Here is a 16,525-nt window from a genome sequence, read left to right as displayed (position 1 = left end):
TTCACATTTGGTAATGTAAAAAATATTAACCCGTCAGACTGATTTCCATATACATGTGATTCTGTTAGACACAGAAAATAATAAAATAAAATAAAATAAAATAAAATAAAATAAAATAAAATAAAATAAAATAAAATAAAATAAAATAAAATAATGGCAGCTCACTGGACTCCACAGTATCTTTTTAGGAAAAACTTAACTAGCACTGGCAAGTGCTGGCACTGTAATGCCTTGCATGCAACAGTCTGTCACATGGTTAGGTTCAGTCCTAAAGTCATGGTCTTTCAGAGGTCATCAGCTGCATAAATATGGTTTAGGACACCTCTTTGAGATTTGAAGATGTTTAATCTTCCACTGAATTATGTACCATTCCTTTGAAACCTGATAGAGGGAAATTTATTTGAAAAACTTTTGAAGTCCCACTACAGAAGAGTTACAAAAACAGTGAATGTCGAATTGACAAGTTATAATGCATGTAGTAAAATAACAGGTAGAAATCACCATTAACTATTGGAAACAAGAAGAATTACAAGTACTTTACTAATTAACTAACCATTGTGAAAATTTACTTACTGAAACTGTTGAACTGGGAGTGTTTGTTCCATATCCAGATGAGGGGAGGGAGGCCAGGGACCAACGACGCCCATCTGTCCTAGAAAGAGATGCAAGCAACATTACTAAAACTTTGCACTGGTGTTTATAAGCAACAGATCTCTTCTGCTTTAATAACCCATATGCCATAGGTGAGTAACAATGTGTTTGTTTATCTGACACAACCTCTTCATTTCTCCGTGAAATTGTTTCAAGCTGGCCTGAAGCCGTGACAGAAATGATTATGTAGCGGAGAATCCAGCTCACAAATGACCAGTTGTTGACCTATGGTATAAATGTCACTACCCACACCCAAACAAACCCATGAAAAATTGCTTAGAGCTCCTCTAATTACCTGAACCCATTTTTTACATATCGGTGTCATGTTATCATGGCATATATGATAACATTCTGGATGCCATAAAAACGGTTTCGGATTCTCAAAATTCACAGCATTTCATTGACTTACAAAATCTGTGGTGAAAAAATATGACCAGTTCACCTACTGTTCTGACTCATATTAATATTTTTGTAGACTCAGTATTTATTGAAAATAAAATCCCCATTCCCCATAGGCAGATGTTCCAGAAGCAAACTGCTTTATAATCTGATTTAAATAAAGGTATGTTTTCACAATCTGTATATAACTAAGGTGATTTTTTTTTAAAGACAAATGGCTTTCTAAGGCAACATTACATAGTTATTCCACAGGATATCCCGGACATTCATCATACTTTTAAGATAATCCACAAATTTAACAGATGTAATATGGAGGGTTTTTCTTTTTCTATTTTGCAATTTGATACTACAAACACCTACTTTGTGCCCTTGAATATCTGACCTGGGCAATCTACCTCCACTCAGGTCTTCATGCCATACTGATCCTTGCCCAATGACATTGTAGACAATAGTGACTCATGCAATACTTGCATGAGCTGAACATTATGCAGGACCCCACAATCTGCAATGTGAGCACAGGGCTCTTCCCACTGGTACTGGGAAACAGTAGTTTCGTTGGTACAAATCCCGCTCTTCTATTTAGCACTACAGTGCCATGCAAAACCATGAGAGTCCTATACAGATATACAATGTTGAATAAAGCTCTTTACACTTACCCTCAACACCAATTTAACAGGCAAGCCATAGGTTTGGTTTGGTGTCTTAGCTCCAACCTGATTATTGTTTTTTAATTTAATAATATATATATTATTTATACCCCACCCATCTGGCTGGGTTTAAAAATGAATAAACCAATGTCACAAAATAGAGTTAAATTTAAACGAGTGAGTGAAACACAGTTTTTTGATATTTAATGTGAAATCTGTGACTGCTATCTTAGCTAGAAATAACAGGTCACATTTTTTTTCTATAACACGCTGAGAGGGTTTAGACCAACAGTGCCCTGAACAGATCTTTTGCAAAGCTTTTGAATTACCTTTATTCTGCTTGATGTTTCAAAATAAAATAAAATCAGGTCTACTTTGAGAAAGGTGCAAGCATCTCATTTTACCTACCAGATTCAGGAAAACAACTGACATTTCTACCCCCAATATCTCTCTTACAATTAAGAATTAAACAGCACAAGCATTTAATAAACAATGTCTTCATGCTTCATGCACAGGATCACAATGTTTTAAGCTGCAGTTACTGAATCCATGCTATAATTACAACCCCATTAAGGCAATTGTTTAAAGAGAATGACATTCAAATGTCACTGGTATCTACATGTATATATGTCTATATATTTATCTCTATGTATGTATCTAGATAGATAGATATGTCTAGGAGGACACTGTAAGATGCTGTTTAAAACAACATTTTATTTTGGAGGAAGGCTTCTTCATATGCCAAATACACTGCACACTGATTTACCAGAACAACCAATCAGGGCTTTAAAAATTATTTAGAAAAAGTTGAGACAGCAACTGCATGCCCATTCTCTCTGAATGGTGAACTGAAAAATAATTCAACTTCCATGAAACAGTTGGTTACTCTTAGAATATATATTTTTCAAAGAAATCCTGAGGCCCTTTCCAAAACAAGTAGAAATACAGAGAGCCACCATAAGCTATAGGTCTAGCAACCTCAGGACGGATTCTCCTGTGGCTGTCATATTGAAGGTGCTTATAGTTGATTCTGTTTTACAACTGCTTCATACAGCAGGCTGTTCCCATATGGGCCAGCTTACCACATAGACTGGTCTCCACGCTACCCCCCACCTCTGAAAAAAGCATTCCTGGAAGTAATGTGAAGACACCTATGCAGTACAGCTAATATATTTAACAAAAGGAAATGTATGATTTAGCTCCTTGAGAGGGAGCAGCTGCCACTCAGAAGTTTCAGGAAGCCTTCATATGGCAAATGCATCATTAAAGGTGCCTATTAACAGCTATTAAAGATTTATAACCTTTTTTCTGTCCCCAAAGTCCTCTCTAGCTTAGCACTGCTACGAGGCACAATGTTCCAGTTTAGGCACAACAAGTAAACACCCCTGTGTCTTGCATAGACGCTACACAAATGCAATACACATTATATTCTAGACTGATATTTAGATTATATCCTACTGAAATTTTCAGAGAACAAAAAGAGCTAGAAATAACTTTGCCATGCAGAAAGATGGATTTTGAAGTTCAAGTGAAACTGAGGGATTGTCAGATTAGTTATTTCATCATGTTCAGTTCTTTGAGGACAGAACAACATGTTGGATGTAAATAATTGGGCATGTTCTCTGCAGCTCCAGTCCAGAATGCTGATCTGGAAAATAAGAACATTATTGGATGCAACATAAAAAGCTGCACACCACTAAAACAAATTGCTGAAGACATGGGATTCTTTAAATCCTGGTCCCTACCTATCTTTAAAAAATAAGTTTAAAGCTATTTTATACTATCATGCAGCAGAACTAGACCAACTTCACTAAGACTGCAGTTCTACACAGAGTTACCTGGAAGTAAATTCTGCTCAACAGAACTTACTTCTGAGTAGATATATCTAGGATGACGCTTTGAGATAATGTTTAAAAAACACTTGCTGCTCATTTTAATTGACAAAGTTAGCACCAGAATGCCTAAATGGGGTTATAGCAGCATATAAGCTCACTAGGACAGTAGCATGCAGAAGCATTCCATTTACATTCCACATAATATATATCTGATGCACCATTACCTGTCTGCCCTGTGTCCATGGCTATATAAAAAAATAGTACCAGTAATAAAAACAGGGGGGAAATTGTAAACATAATCTGCTTCTGAAAAAGTAATAAATTGTTGTTTTCATGCTTGTAAATCATCCTGGGAATTTTTATAGATGGAGTGGCATATTTGTTTATATTTGTAGATAAAAATGAAACTGCATATGTGAATGTGGCAAAATTCTGTAGTTTGAAAAAGATAATCCTTTCATTTACATTGCCATAATTCTAATATCACTGAAGCACTCTATTTTGAGAATGGTTCATCTTTGTTTATCAGGTTTTAAAAGCACTCAGATTTTTTATAGTAACAAAATAAACATTCACAAAATAAAACAGCTTGAGAATTATTACAAAACACAGCAAGCCAGAGTGGCAGTATCAAACAAAATATCTAAGCGCATTACCCTATATGAAAGGAATTCTAACCAACATATTTGCTTAGTGAAGCAGCACACTGGTTGTCAAGGCATTCTTTTTCTTTGGTGATCACTCATAGCCTGGCTAAGATTGTCTTCCATGAACACGGTCTTAACAGTGAGTGCGTAAGTGACTGTGGAGGCCAATTCTGGATCCACATGTCCTTCCACAGTGGGGACATAGGTTTCCGGGTAGGAATGGATCACGGTGAGGGTTTCACAAACGTGCCTTCCTCTTAGCATGGGAGCCAGTGTGGTGTAGTGGTTAAGAGTGGTAGACTCGTAATCTGGGGAACCGGGTTCGCGTCTCCGCACCTCCACAAGCAGTTGCTGGGTGACCTTGGGCTAGTCACACTTCTTTGAGGTCTCTCAGCCCCACTCACCTCACAGAGTGTTTGTTGTGGGGGAGGAAGGGAAAGGAGAATGTTAGCTGCTTTGAGACTCCTTCGGGTAGTGATAAAGCGGGGTATCAAATCCAAATTCTTCTTCTTCTTAGCATGTTTCTCCCTTTCGTCCTGAGTCCGAGCATCTTCAAAGTCCACAACACCTTTGGTAAAGGCTGTTCTCCAATTGGAGCACTTGCAGGTCAGTGCTTCCCAGTTGTTGGTGCTTATATTACCTTTTTGTAGATTTGCCTTCAGAGAGTCTTTAAACCTCTTTTGTTGACCACCAGCATTACGCTTTCCATTTTTAACTACGGAATAGAGTAGTTGCTTCAAAGACAATAATCAGGCCTCTGAACAACATGACCAGTCCAATGAAGTTGATGCTGAAGAATCGTTGCTTCGACAATGGTGATATTTGCTTCTTCCAGTACACTGGTATTAATTCGCCTGTCTTCCCAAGTGAAATGTAAAAATTTTCAGAGACACCATTAATGGAATCTTTCAAGGAATTGGAGATGGTGTTTATAAGGGGTCCATGTTACACAAGCATACAGTAAGATTGGTAGTAGAATAGCTTTGTAAACACGCATTTTGGTTCTCCTGCGAATGTCATGGTCCTCAAATACTCTGTGCTTCAATTGGGAGAAAGCTGCACTCGCAGAGCTCAGGTGATGCTGGATTTTGGCATCAATGTCGGCCCTTGTGGAAAGATAACTGCCCAGGCAGGAGAAGTGATCAACACTTTCCAACATTACACCACTGAGTTGGATTTGTGGCATTGCAGAGAGGTTGTTTTGTGCTTGTTGGTGCAGCACTTTAGTTTTTTGGATGTTGAGTGATAGGCCAAGCTTTTTGTAAGCTTCTGTGAAAATATTTCGGATACTGAAGCTCTATGACGGAAGTTATGGTAAGCTTACTCTTTCCTTTCAGCCTACTCAGATTAAAGAGCTTTCCATCTGTTTGATACATGACTTCTACCCCGGTGGGGAGTTTCCCTTTGACAATGTGTAGGATCATGGCAATGAAAATAATTAATAGAGTTGGAGGGATAACACAACCCTGTTTAACACCTGACCCCACTGTGAATGGTTCACTTTGAGAGCCATTGTTATATGTAATAGTTGTTGTCATATTATCGTGGAGGAGCTGAAGGATGTTCACTCATTTATCAGGGCAGCCAATTTTCAGGAGGACAGTCCACAGGGCATTATGATTTACAGCTTCAAAGGCCTTAGTCAGGTCAATAAATGCCATATAAAGGGGTTGGTTTTGCTCTCTGCATTTTTCTTGAAGCTGTTGAGCAGTGAAGATCATGTCCCCTGACCCAAGCAATTATTAAAATATTCAGGAGGGAAGAAAAATGCCACCTAAAGAGGATAAAAGCACAGTCTCCAGTCTGGCAAAGTTTTCCCTGCCTCCCAATTTCACTGAAGTGGCTTTGCCTCACACTCTTTTAGATCATGGAAGTTGGGGGAAGGATCTCATGTGCCATGATCCAGTGTAGGTTGCCTCATGTAGCATAGCTATTTTGTTAATGACATAGGACTGGCCTTTATGGTAGCTGGCCCTCCTCCCATTATCTGTCTCCTGTGAGCACAGCAAGAGAGAAGGTGAATAACTAGTCACAGATCCTGTGAGATAATGCACTACTGTATTAGCAACAGCTGAAACAGTAAGACCACTTGCGACTGAGGAAGACCCAGGCTTTAGGAACAGTTGTAAAGGCACTGCAACATGGCTTAAGTGCCTGGAACTGTGTGTGTTTGCTGTAGGTTGGAGAGAGTTGGGAAAGCAATTGATGAAGCAAGGCACAGGCTCACCATTTGCATAATGTATTGAAGTATAAGCAAAGGGTAGTATTGGGTGTTATTCAGTTATCCTTGAAAAAATACACTGATGCACTGAGGAATGGATGGGAATTGGCATTGTTTGCTTCCCCCTTTTCCCTTGTACCCAGGGTTTTCTTTGGGGGGGGGGAGAGCTGCTTCAAACATCCAAGGATATTATGGATAGCCTGGTGTTATTTTGGGCAGCCAGATATTTTAAAAGTCATTTCCGAAATAGATGATCAAAAGATAAACGCTTTCTTTCTAAATAGCCAACTCACTCGGTCTTCCCTCTTATGAGAAGGAAGGCCTTGGTATCAGGAAACTCATAGACAGAATAGAAAGATAAAGGCAAGCAAAAGAAACCAGGTGTTCCAGTGCAATGAACCATTGGGAAAGGATGACAAATGCCCCACAGCCCAAAAGTTAATACCAAACAACTATAAAAAAATCTTGCTAACCAAATCTATGACCTGAAAAAACAAACAGGCAAGCAAACAGTGCCATCCAATAATGCAAAAGCTATTATGGGAGTACCTGAGCCACATACAGAAGCTGCATCTTACCCACAAAAATGGGCTGTCAGAGGTAGGTATTGATTCTCTGACTGTTTTGCCAATCAGCGTTTGTCTGTAACTTACAAGGGCTGACTGGGCAGGGTTCCACGCTGGTAGCCTTTAAAGCACTTTATTTCAAACAAGCATTCCCCATATGGTCTGTGAACAGAATTGGCAAAGGCCATTTTCATCTGTCCCAATCTGGAAACAGCATGAGTGGAAATGTGATCATAACTTTCACTTCCCCTTCTCTCCCACTCTAACACTGCAGAACACAAGGCATACCAACTCCACAACTCTTTGGTCTACGGCCATACTACCCTGAACACAACTCTTTGCATCTCCTGTCACATATATTCAAATATTGCCACAGGAATCCACTTTCTCAAATATAAGCACAATAATAAACATTTGCCTAGGCCAGGCAGTCTTCATGTGTGTACTTTTTTCTTTCATTTTTTCCCCTTTAGCTTGCTTTTTTGCAATGTCTCACATTCTGAATGAGAAGCCAACAAATTTTTTTTAAAAAAAATATTCTTGAGAATTGAGTTAAGTGAGTCAGTCAAGAACACAACACCAAATTACTTTAAGCAACAAGCAAAAAAGAATTGCCTCATGAGGCTTTTACATGCAAATCAGAACTAAAATGTTCATGCATACATACCTACGGGCAGGAACGAAGGAAAAGTGAGAGGGTGCATTTGGGGAGAAATTTCTGGGACTGTCCAACGGACTTCCACCTGTTCAGAAAATTACAAAATGTTGACATTTGCTATGCATTCAAAACTATTTCTGTTATTGTAATTTGATGAGTGCCTCAATGCTGTACAAGCCACTGAGATTTCTATGTTCAGATGACAGTAACTAATTTTTACTATCTATTTTTACTCTACATCAGTTTAAAGGCGCTGATCTTTCATTGTTTCTATAGCAGCATATGTAAAGTTATCTGAATATGGGAACTGATGAATTAGCATTAAAATAACCAGGATACCTGATTAGAGTAACATATGATTACCTACTTTTGCAGTGATCTAATACATTCAAGATGTGGCAGCATTCAGTAGAAGATTGACATTTTAAGCAATAGATGTAGCCTGACCCGACAAATGAGATTAGTAAAATGTTTATAAACTGGTGGTGTTAACAAATGCAGCACAGCACATAATCTGCTAGATAGCACACTCTGACTTCTCAATAACAGTTTGATAGGGCTTTCTGTGGCACATCCCCCCCCCCCCATTCTGGAATTTTAATTAGATCCCAGGTGAGATATTTCCCAGCTCAAGATGAAAAACAATTAGCAGCCCTATTCTACTTGTCAAAGTGAAAACAGTGAAAACAGAAGGGAGAAGGGGAATGTAGGAACTGTAGTTCAGTTCGTCCTATGTAGTGTTATTTCTTGTAATATTCTATGGGTTGGACCCATACTTGCTCATTCCATTTATGGAAGGAACCAGGATCCTGTAGAGGCTTCCCCACTGGAGGAAGGGATTAATTTTTGTAGATTCTCTATGCAGTCCCCACAATCACCTCCCCAACTCTCCAGAGCAGCTTTCCAGGGACACAGGGAGCTACAGGAGGAGGAAGGAGGAATTGTCAAAAATAACCTCCCCTCCCTTCTTTCTCAAGGATGAACAGAACTGTGCTCATTACAAGTTTGAATCCAACCGTATGTTTTAAAGAACTCATAAATCGGAGGGGGGCGGGGATAGGGGGCAGGCAGGACCATGAGTGGCAGCAGTCTGAGGGTTAGGCAATGAAGATGGAGGGACGTTAGAAATGAGTGAAAATACACTATCTGCACTTCCCTACATCAATGTACCTCTACAGTTGTGGCAAGCAATATGCCAGCATAAGCTTGCACTCTATGAAACATGAGGAAAACAGTTCATATAGTAGGGCTTGCATAACATTAAGAATATACTGATAGAAATACACACCAATTTGCTGAGATAAAATAAACTAATCTCCATTGTAGGAGTTTTTGTCATGTGACATACATGAGTCTTTGTCTTAACTAAAAATCTAAATAGCAGCATATGTTGTGAGTGTGCATTTTATTTGTATAAATGATTTTTGCAATTGGTTGGATTTTGACAGTGTTGCTCCCACTGTCTGTCAGCCTTAAGATCTGCAGGAGAGGCCCTGCTTGTAGTTCCGTCAACAGCTTGGTCTTCTCTGTTATGGCCCCCTGGTGTATCCCACTGGATACAGTTGCCCGCCGTTTTAAATAGTTTTTCAACATTAAGATGTAACTTTTCCTTCATACCTAGAGAGGTGACTAATTTATAGAATCCATTCCTATTTCATGCCTACTTTGTTATTACGTATAGATTTCTAGGTTTCTATGGTTTACATAATATATTGTATTTAACTGAAATGTTGTGAACCACCCTGGTGGTTGAACAGTAGGCTATAAAAAATAAAAAAATAAAGCAGGGTATGTCTCTCCACGATGGATGTTTAAATTGTGATTAGGTGAAAGCCTCTGAATGAATATGACAATTTTAATGCTTTATAGTGAGGAATTGTGTACTGGGCTCCAAGACTCAAATCTCTTCAAATTCTATGGCAACATGTGACAAATGAATTTTTAAAAACAACAACAACAAAAACCTTGGCAGCAGTGCCAATCATCCTAAGAGCTTTAAGCAACTCTCCATGAAGCATTTGATTAGGACCATCAATCTCTAAAATCCTATTAGTCTCAATCCAGATATCACGTTCTCTAGAAAATTCATGTTGTGAATTTCAAATTAACAATTTAATCAAGCTGGATACATTATGGAAAAGTTAAAAAAAATATATTTGAACATGTAAAATTAAAGTCAAGCTAATCCACTACTACTCATTAGGACAACACTAGAATTTGGTAATCTCTGTGTGTGCACGAACATAATGCAATAGTGCCAGATATTTATAAGCAATTGTTATTATCAAGGCAAATGCCAGAGAAACTGCTCACAAGACCCCCATAAAGATCTGAACAATTCCTCACTGTCTATACTACAAAATAAGTTGGTGTTGGAAAGCCTGTTCTCATTGATGGTGTCATCTGTTTGTGATTCTGCATGTATTAGAAGAAGCAATCCAAGAATACCCTCCTGTCACTAAGGAGTGAATATGCAATAAATACTTAAATTACATTTCACAGCAGTAGACCATAATGAGACAGTAAGAAATGCACAACTTTTAGCAGAAATACTTCCCCCCCCGGCCCCCGTTTACGTTAGTACCATCTTGCCCCTGGGAGACAGATGTCTATGGAGAAGAAAAGGGCACCACTGCTGGAACACCATTTTACTGTGCAGTTACCAAAAGTGGAGTGCTCTGTTTGGTCATTAAAGCTGAAAGGCAACAAGGTGGTGGTCTTGCTGCTCAAATGCTTACAGAGATTTAATGATCTGGTGGCAAGGGATCTAGAATCAAAGGGTTCTCAACACCTTGCAAGTTGCTGCTTCTTATTTCTTCCATATATTGGTGCTGCCCTCTATTACTCTTAAGCACACACACACACAAATATCAAGCAGCTCCAGTAATTGTTTGCATCACTACTTTGAAAAATGATGTACAATGAAAACATCCATATAACAGTGTATCCATTTGAAAGCTGAACTATTACTCATTTCACCTATAAACCTTTGAGGTTATTTCCAGTGAAATTATTTTTGGAAAATGTCCATTGAAACTTCTTGGGAAATGTGTAAATTCTATTTTTATGATTGTATGCTGTTCTGATTTGTTTTTAATGTTGTGTTTTAAATGGTTGTAACCTGTCCTGGGACCTCAGTGTGAAGAGTGGGTTATAAATTTATTGTTGTAACTGGGACATCTTTTCATGCATAGTGGGAGTGTGGAATAATAAAACATATTTTGGTCTTGGGTATCCGATACAATTTAATCATTAACTTAAAATACCTTGCCTATCCAATCCAGTGGGAGTAGTCATTCAATCAAGTGAATGTCCTCCAGTTAACTCTGACAAACTTGTAGTGACAAAGATAATTTAATCACTTCTGTGATCTAATTTGACTCTGTACTAGGTATTCTGTAATCTGTGTTTGTAAATGGATTATGTTATGAAATCAACAAAATTATTAGAACATCATAATAATTTCTTTTACAATTCTCAGCTACAGGATTCTGTCTTTAGAAGAGAGTGCTTCTTAGAATTCTGAAATGCTTGTTCTAAGGTCAACTCTCCTCTGAGAACTTAAGGAAGTTCTTGGATACCAGTAAGATAAGCAGCTCTTAAATCAGAGGACCAGATGGCTCATTCTAGTTGAACTGCTACTATTCCTTCGGTTTTGCTGTCCAAAGAGGATATGGGGGATACACTTTGAACAGAATGAACTGTAGCGTTTCATTAAAAACATGAAAGCCAACAATTCCCACATTTTCAGTATCTATTCATACTTCTTGGCATTTCTTGGCAGGATAATTATAGCATCTGGAGTTCCCCAGGAGGACTGGATCAATGCCAACATTTAGGGCTGTCTGGGTCAGTATCTCCAGAAAGAGAGATATCAGCTCTCTTAGCTTTTATGAAGCAGAGAATACTGAAGTTTAATTGGAGATACCCTGAAATATTAGCAGCATTTAAATGTACTTCCAAAGCACCATTTGGTACTATCAAGAAAGAGCCGCAAAGCAGACACACCCCTGAAGTGATTTTTTAAACATTGTTAGAAACCCACGATACATAAGCTAGGTGACAAATAGCTCCTTAAACCAGGGTTACAGTCGCCAAAACAGAATGCCTGGTTGCCATTTTTGGGCCAGACGGCTCAAAAGTCTTATGTGTTGCTGGTGTGCGACAATGCTTTTGCCTGGTGCCTAAAGATATGTAACAAAGGCACCAGGTGAACCTCCCTGGAGAGAGCATTCCACAAGCTGGGAGACACTGAAGAAAAGGTCCACTCTTGTGTTGCCACCCTCTGGAGCTCTCATTTAAGAAGCAAATGAAGAAGGGCCTCAGATGATGATGATTGCAGAGTCCGAGTGAGTTCATATGGGGAGAGGCGGTCCTTGATGTACTATGGTCCAGAACCATTTAAGGCAGGCACAGCCAAACTTGGCCCTCCAGATGTTTTGGGACTACAACTCCCATCAACCCTGATCACTGGTCCTGTTAGCTAGGTATGATGGGAGCTGTAGTCCCCAAACATCTTGAGGGCCAAGTTTGGCCATGCCTGATTTAAGGCTTTATGAGTCAAACCAGCACTTTGATTTGGGCCTGTAAACTAACTGGCAGCCAGTGCAATTTGGCCAGGAATGGAGTTTTATGTGCAAACTTTCTTGCATGGTAACCAGTCTGGCCGCTGAATACTGCACCAGCTGACATTTCCAAATCATCTTCATTGCAGTAATCTAACCTTAATATTACCAGAGCATAGATGGCAGACATTAGGCTTGTTGGGGGATTGATCATTCGTTTTGCAGAAAACTGAGTAAGTTTCTGTTAATTGGAAGTAGAGAATGTTTCAGAAACTGACCCGAGAAGCCTAACTACTTACACTGGTGCAAGACAAGGATCAGGAGTTAATTGGTTTCCTTTGCACAGCCAGGAACCTGTAGCCTTAAAAGGCTGGTCTTTACTTTTCTTTCTAGCTAGAGAGCTAGAGAGCCAAAGAAAGATTCAGTGAGAGAGTGTGTGTTAGTTTCTCTCGCTGCCTGCAATTGATGAAACTACAACTGCTGCTGGTATGGATTAATGATGTATTCTGCTGTATGCTGTATGAGATGTCTGGCTGCTGGGATCAGTAGCCTAAGCGGACTATTCTGCATATATTGCAACAGTTACGCTTAATGCTGGCAATAAAGAGCGAATTGCCTGGACTGCTCCTGTGTCTTGAGCGTTATCTATCAGGGCAACTCCCACATGCAAGAGCACGTGTAAACTAACTCTGCTGGAAGTGTGCTAGGCATTTGATTTATGCCAAGAGGTGAAGGCCACAAAACCTGACAAGGCTATCCCGGTCCAAATAGTGGCACAGCTGAGCCACCAGCCCAAGATGATGGATGGCACTCCACACCACTGAGGTCAACTAAGCCCCATATGATAGCTATGGATCCCGAAGTACCCCCAAGTTACCCACTCCTTCAAGAGCAGGCAGCCTCCTCTTCATCTGGTCTAGTGAATCACCCACTAAAAGTGCCTCAGTCTTATCTGGATTGAGTTTCAGTTTATTGGTTCTCATTCAGTCCATTACTGTGGCAAGAAAATGGTCCAGTACATCCACTGCCACAGCTGTATATGTAAAGGAGAAGTAGAGTTGTGCCTCATCAGTATATTGCTGACAATGTACTCCAAAGCTCTGGATGGCCCCACTCAGCGGTTTCATGTAGATGTCAACAGCCTGGGGGATAAAATTGAACCTTGAGGAACCCTACACTGAAGGTTCCATGGGATCGAAGAGCACGCCCCAAGCATCACCCTCTGGAAACAGTCATCCAAATAGGACCGGAATCACCACAAAGCAGTGCCACCCATCCCTAACTCAGACAGCTGCTCCAGAAGGATACCATGGTTGATAGTATTGAAAACCGCTGCAAGGTCAAAGAGAATTAACAAGGGCAGATTTCTCCTGTGTCTCTCCTGAGGTCATCATGCAGACTGACAAAAGCAGATTCCGTGCCATAACCAGGCCTAAACCCAAATTGAAATGGATCTAGAAAATCAGTTTCCTTTGAGAGCACTAGCATCTAGTCTGCAATCCACCGGCTCAGGAACCTGACCCAAAGGGGAGATTGAGAACTGACTGGTTCCAGTAACAACTTCAAATCACTTTCTATGGACCTTGGGATTTTGAAAACAAAAACAGCTGTTGCAGCATGTATTGTATCAACTAAAGCAATAAAACGGTGCCTTTAGAAACGGGGTCAATGCAAAGGTCGATGGCATGTTCAATATGCTTTTAGAGCAAACTCATTTAAATAGACCATTTTCTATTATTAAAGAACAACAGGTGAAAGTTCATTGGACTGATCTGATTTAGGGATAATATGTTTTAGAGGGATTTTGTAGGAAATAGCTCTGGAAATATTTTCAATAAAATATAAATATTTTTTAAATGAATGATTGCAGGGTGGGTGATAAAATAACAAGGAAAGATGTGGTGTGGTGGTTACTGAAATGTGCCCGGAAATGCTATTCAGGGGAGTTTGCTGGTTACTCTTCCAATGTGGTTTGCTGCATCTTGATCTTCGTTTCCCAACTGTAACTGAGCTCACAACATGTTTCCCTATCATAGTGAAGTGCTTGTATGGACTCCTGCCCAAGACAAAGGGCTCTAATAAAACACTTTTTAGATGAATCAATAGAAAAATAAATGAGAGAATTGGGAGAATTGCTCTGGAGAATGAATAACATGAAGCAGAAACCGTCTGTCTTAGAGGTAAGAGAGAAGTTAACAAAGCATAAATGCAACATTAAAAAGTCTATACAAAAAGTAAACTTCAGACTGTTTTTAAAATGCTTTGAAACTAAGAACGGCAGTCCTTCAAACAGAGGTGATTAATTGCATTATGACATGATGCCCAAGCTACAAACCAAAAACAGATGCTATTCCTACTGTCAAAATTAGGGACACAAATTATTCATGAGCTCTGATTCACTTCAGTCACAAATACCAAATTCACTTCAAAAACTGATGCCCAGCATCGTGAGAACAATAGCTGCTCTGTCAAAACAGATTTACAGAAAAGGGGGGGGGGAATTGTCATTACCTGCATGGCCATGGAGTGGAGAATGTGGTCGAGGAAGTGTTGGAGATGTGCTGGAGGTTACAATCAAGCTCTTTCTATTACTGGTCCTACAACTGAAATGAAAGGCAAAGAGAAGCAAATACTGAAATAATTTTGTTAGGGCATTTACAATGACTCTAGAGGAATAATATTCAATTTTACTCTAGATTTAAAGAAATTGATGTTTCTTGATTTTGATTTACTTTATAGAAATCTTAGATACTAAAAGTAGAAAATTGTATCAATAACTGTCCGTGAATTGCATTATCCAAAGAAAAAAAGAACTTTGATAATTAAGGAGGAAACTAATATAAGAAGCATGTAAGGTACATATATTAGCCAAGGTATTTGGTAAAGTTTTACCAAATGAGATTACATGAAGTATTCCTAGTTTTTGGAAGGAAGGAAGTCATGAATGGCTATACGAAAATTGGCTGTAATTAAAATGCTGCTTCTTGTTTCAAGTAGTACCAGTAAAGGTCAAGGATTCCTACCTAAGAAAAGCATAGCAATTAAAATTTTCGAACACAGGTTAAACACCTCAGCACCAAGGCTTCTGTGAGGAGTGGATACATTTGAGGAGCTGGTTTGAGTTAAATGACAATGACACTGGGTGAGCTTTATTGCCCACGTCGGTCTTTAGAAGTCTCTCAGTTTAGTATATTGCTCAGCAATATAATAGGTTTTATAGGTACCATACCTGCAAGAACACTTTTGGCAAAGCCCCACCCTTACCTGCCCCACATTAAACATCATACATGACATCAGGTGCAAGGTAGGTAGTGCAGCTTAGCCACAATGGCCTCACAAGCCAAATGTGACAGTGGTGGGGGCCTGCAGGCTGCTGTTTCACACCCCTGATTTTAAAGAGCAAGTAAAGAGCTATATGATCAGATGGGAATAAAAATCTAGGAAGATCTATAACGTTTGATATTTTCAAGTTTACATTGGAGGGTTTTTATTGGTAAGTCAAGGCACACCATTCTAACATGTTTACTTAGAAACCGAAAAAAGGAAACAATTTCTAATTTTGTATAACAGTTACATTTTTTTAACTTTTCATCAAAAAGGGATACCAGTTATATTGAAAGCACAGATAATAATACTCTGTTAAAGTAATTTAAACCATTGTGAGCATCTCTGATAAGAGTGGGTAGAGAAACAAGAGAAAATTAATGTACAGGGGGGGGGAATCAAATGCTGGCCCCAGAACACAATGAATTTGTATCCTTTTGTTTGAAGACTCAATACTTCGACAGAAGGCACATTGGGATAATACATGCAAACGAAATGAGCTTTTAAACACCCCGATAATCATTTGTTGTTCTTTTGTGTCTCTGAATATTTTTATTTAAAGACAAGTTTACTGTTATTCAAGAGAAGCTAAAGCACATTAAGGAAAATTGATCGAGCTAGCAACCATAACCTAAAGCACCATTAAGTTGCTGTTCTACCTCTTTGGTATACTTAAAATGTTCAGTAAAGTATCCAATTGCTCTTTTGAGTAAGAGAGTCCATTCAAAATGTGTCTGCTACACCACATACAGTATGCAAATGTTGATCTTCAGTCTTGTGCTGTTAAGTCTCAGTTTATAAAATATATTCACAAAGTGTCTTCAAGTTAATGCTCTGATTCAGATTCTCCAGAAACAAATTTAAGAGATTAGTTGGGGGCAAAGTAATCACAAAGAAATGGGGGGAAGAGGCCGATTTCAGACTCAAGCAATGAAACTGACAGTTGTGCCCTGAATATAGGATGGTCCAAGTAATAAACTTATTAGTGAACTATTAGTTTTGCTGGAGGACT

The 16,525-nt window shown here is 39.1% G+C and overlaps 1 protein-coding gene across 1 annotated transcript in view; it reads right to left on the bottom strand.

Moving 5' to 3' along the window:
• Nucleotides 1-16,525, bottom strand: part of LOC310709805 (microtubule-associated serine/threonine-protein kinase 2-like) — a gene marked incomplete at its 5' end in the record, with an annotated part of 57,686 nt that overhangs the window by 39,540 nt on the left and 1,621 nt on the right. Inside the window, 4 exons of the mRNA XM_083509845.1 lie at nucleotides 574-652; nucleotides 3,757-3,777; nucleotides 7,634-7,709; nucleotides 14,701-14,881. Of these exons, the coding sequence (XP_083365971.1) occupies nucleotides 574-652; nucleotides 3,757-3,777; nucleotides 7,634-7,709; nucleotides 14,701-14,881 (357 nt within the window). The remainder of the gene's footprint in view (nucleotides 1-573; nucleotides 653-3,756; nucleotides 3,778-7,633; nucleotides 7,710-14,700; nucleotides 14,882-16,525) is intronic.

The sequence above is a fragment of the Podarcis liolepis genome (genome assembly GCF_965112155.1).
Source record: "Podarcis liolepis genome assembly, chromosome: 6".
NCBI lineage: Eukaryota > Metazoa > Chordata > Lepidosauria > Squamata > Lacertidae > Podarcis > Podarcis liolepis.
Note: the sequence above shows the minus strand (reverse complement) of the source record. Positions and strands in the feature narration are given on the sequence as shown.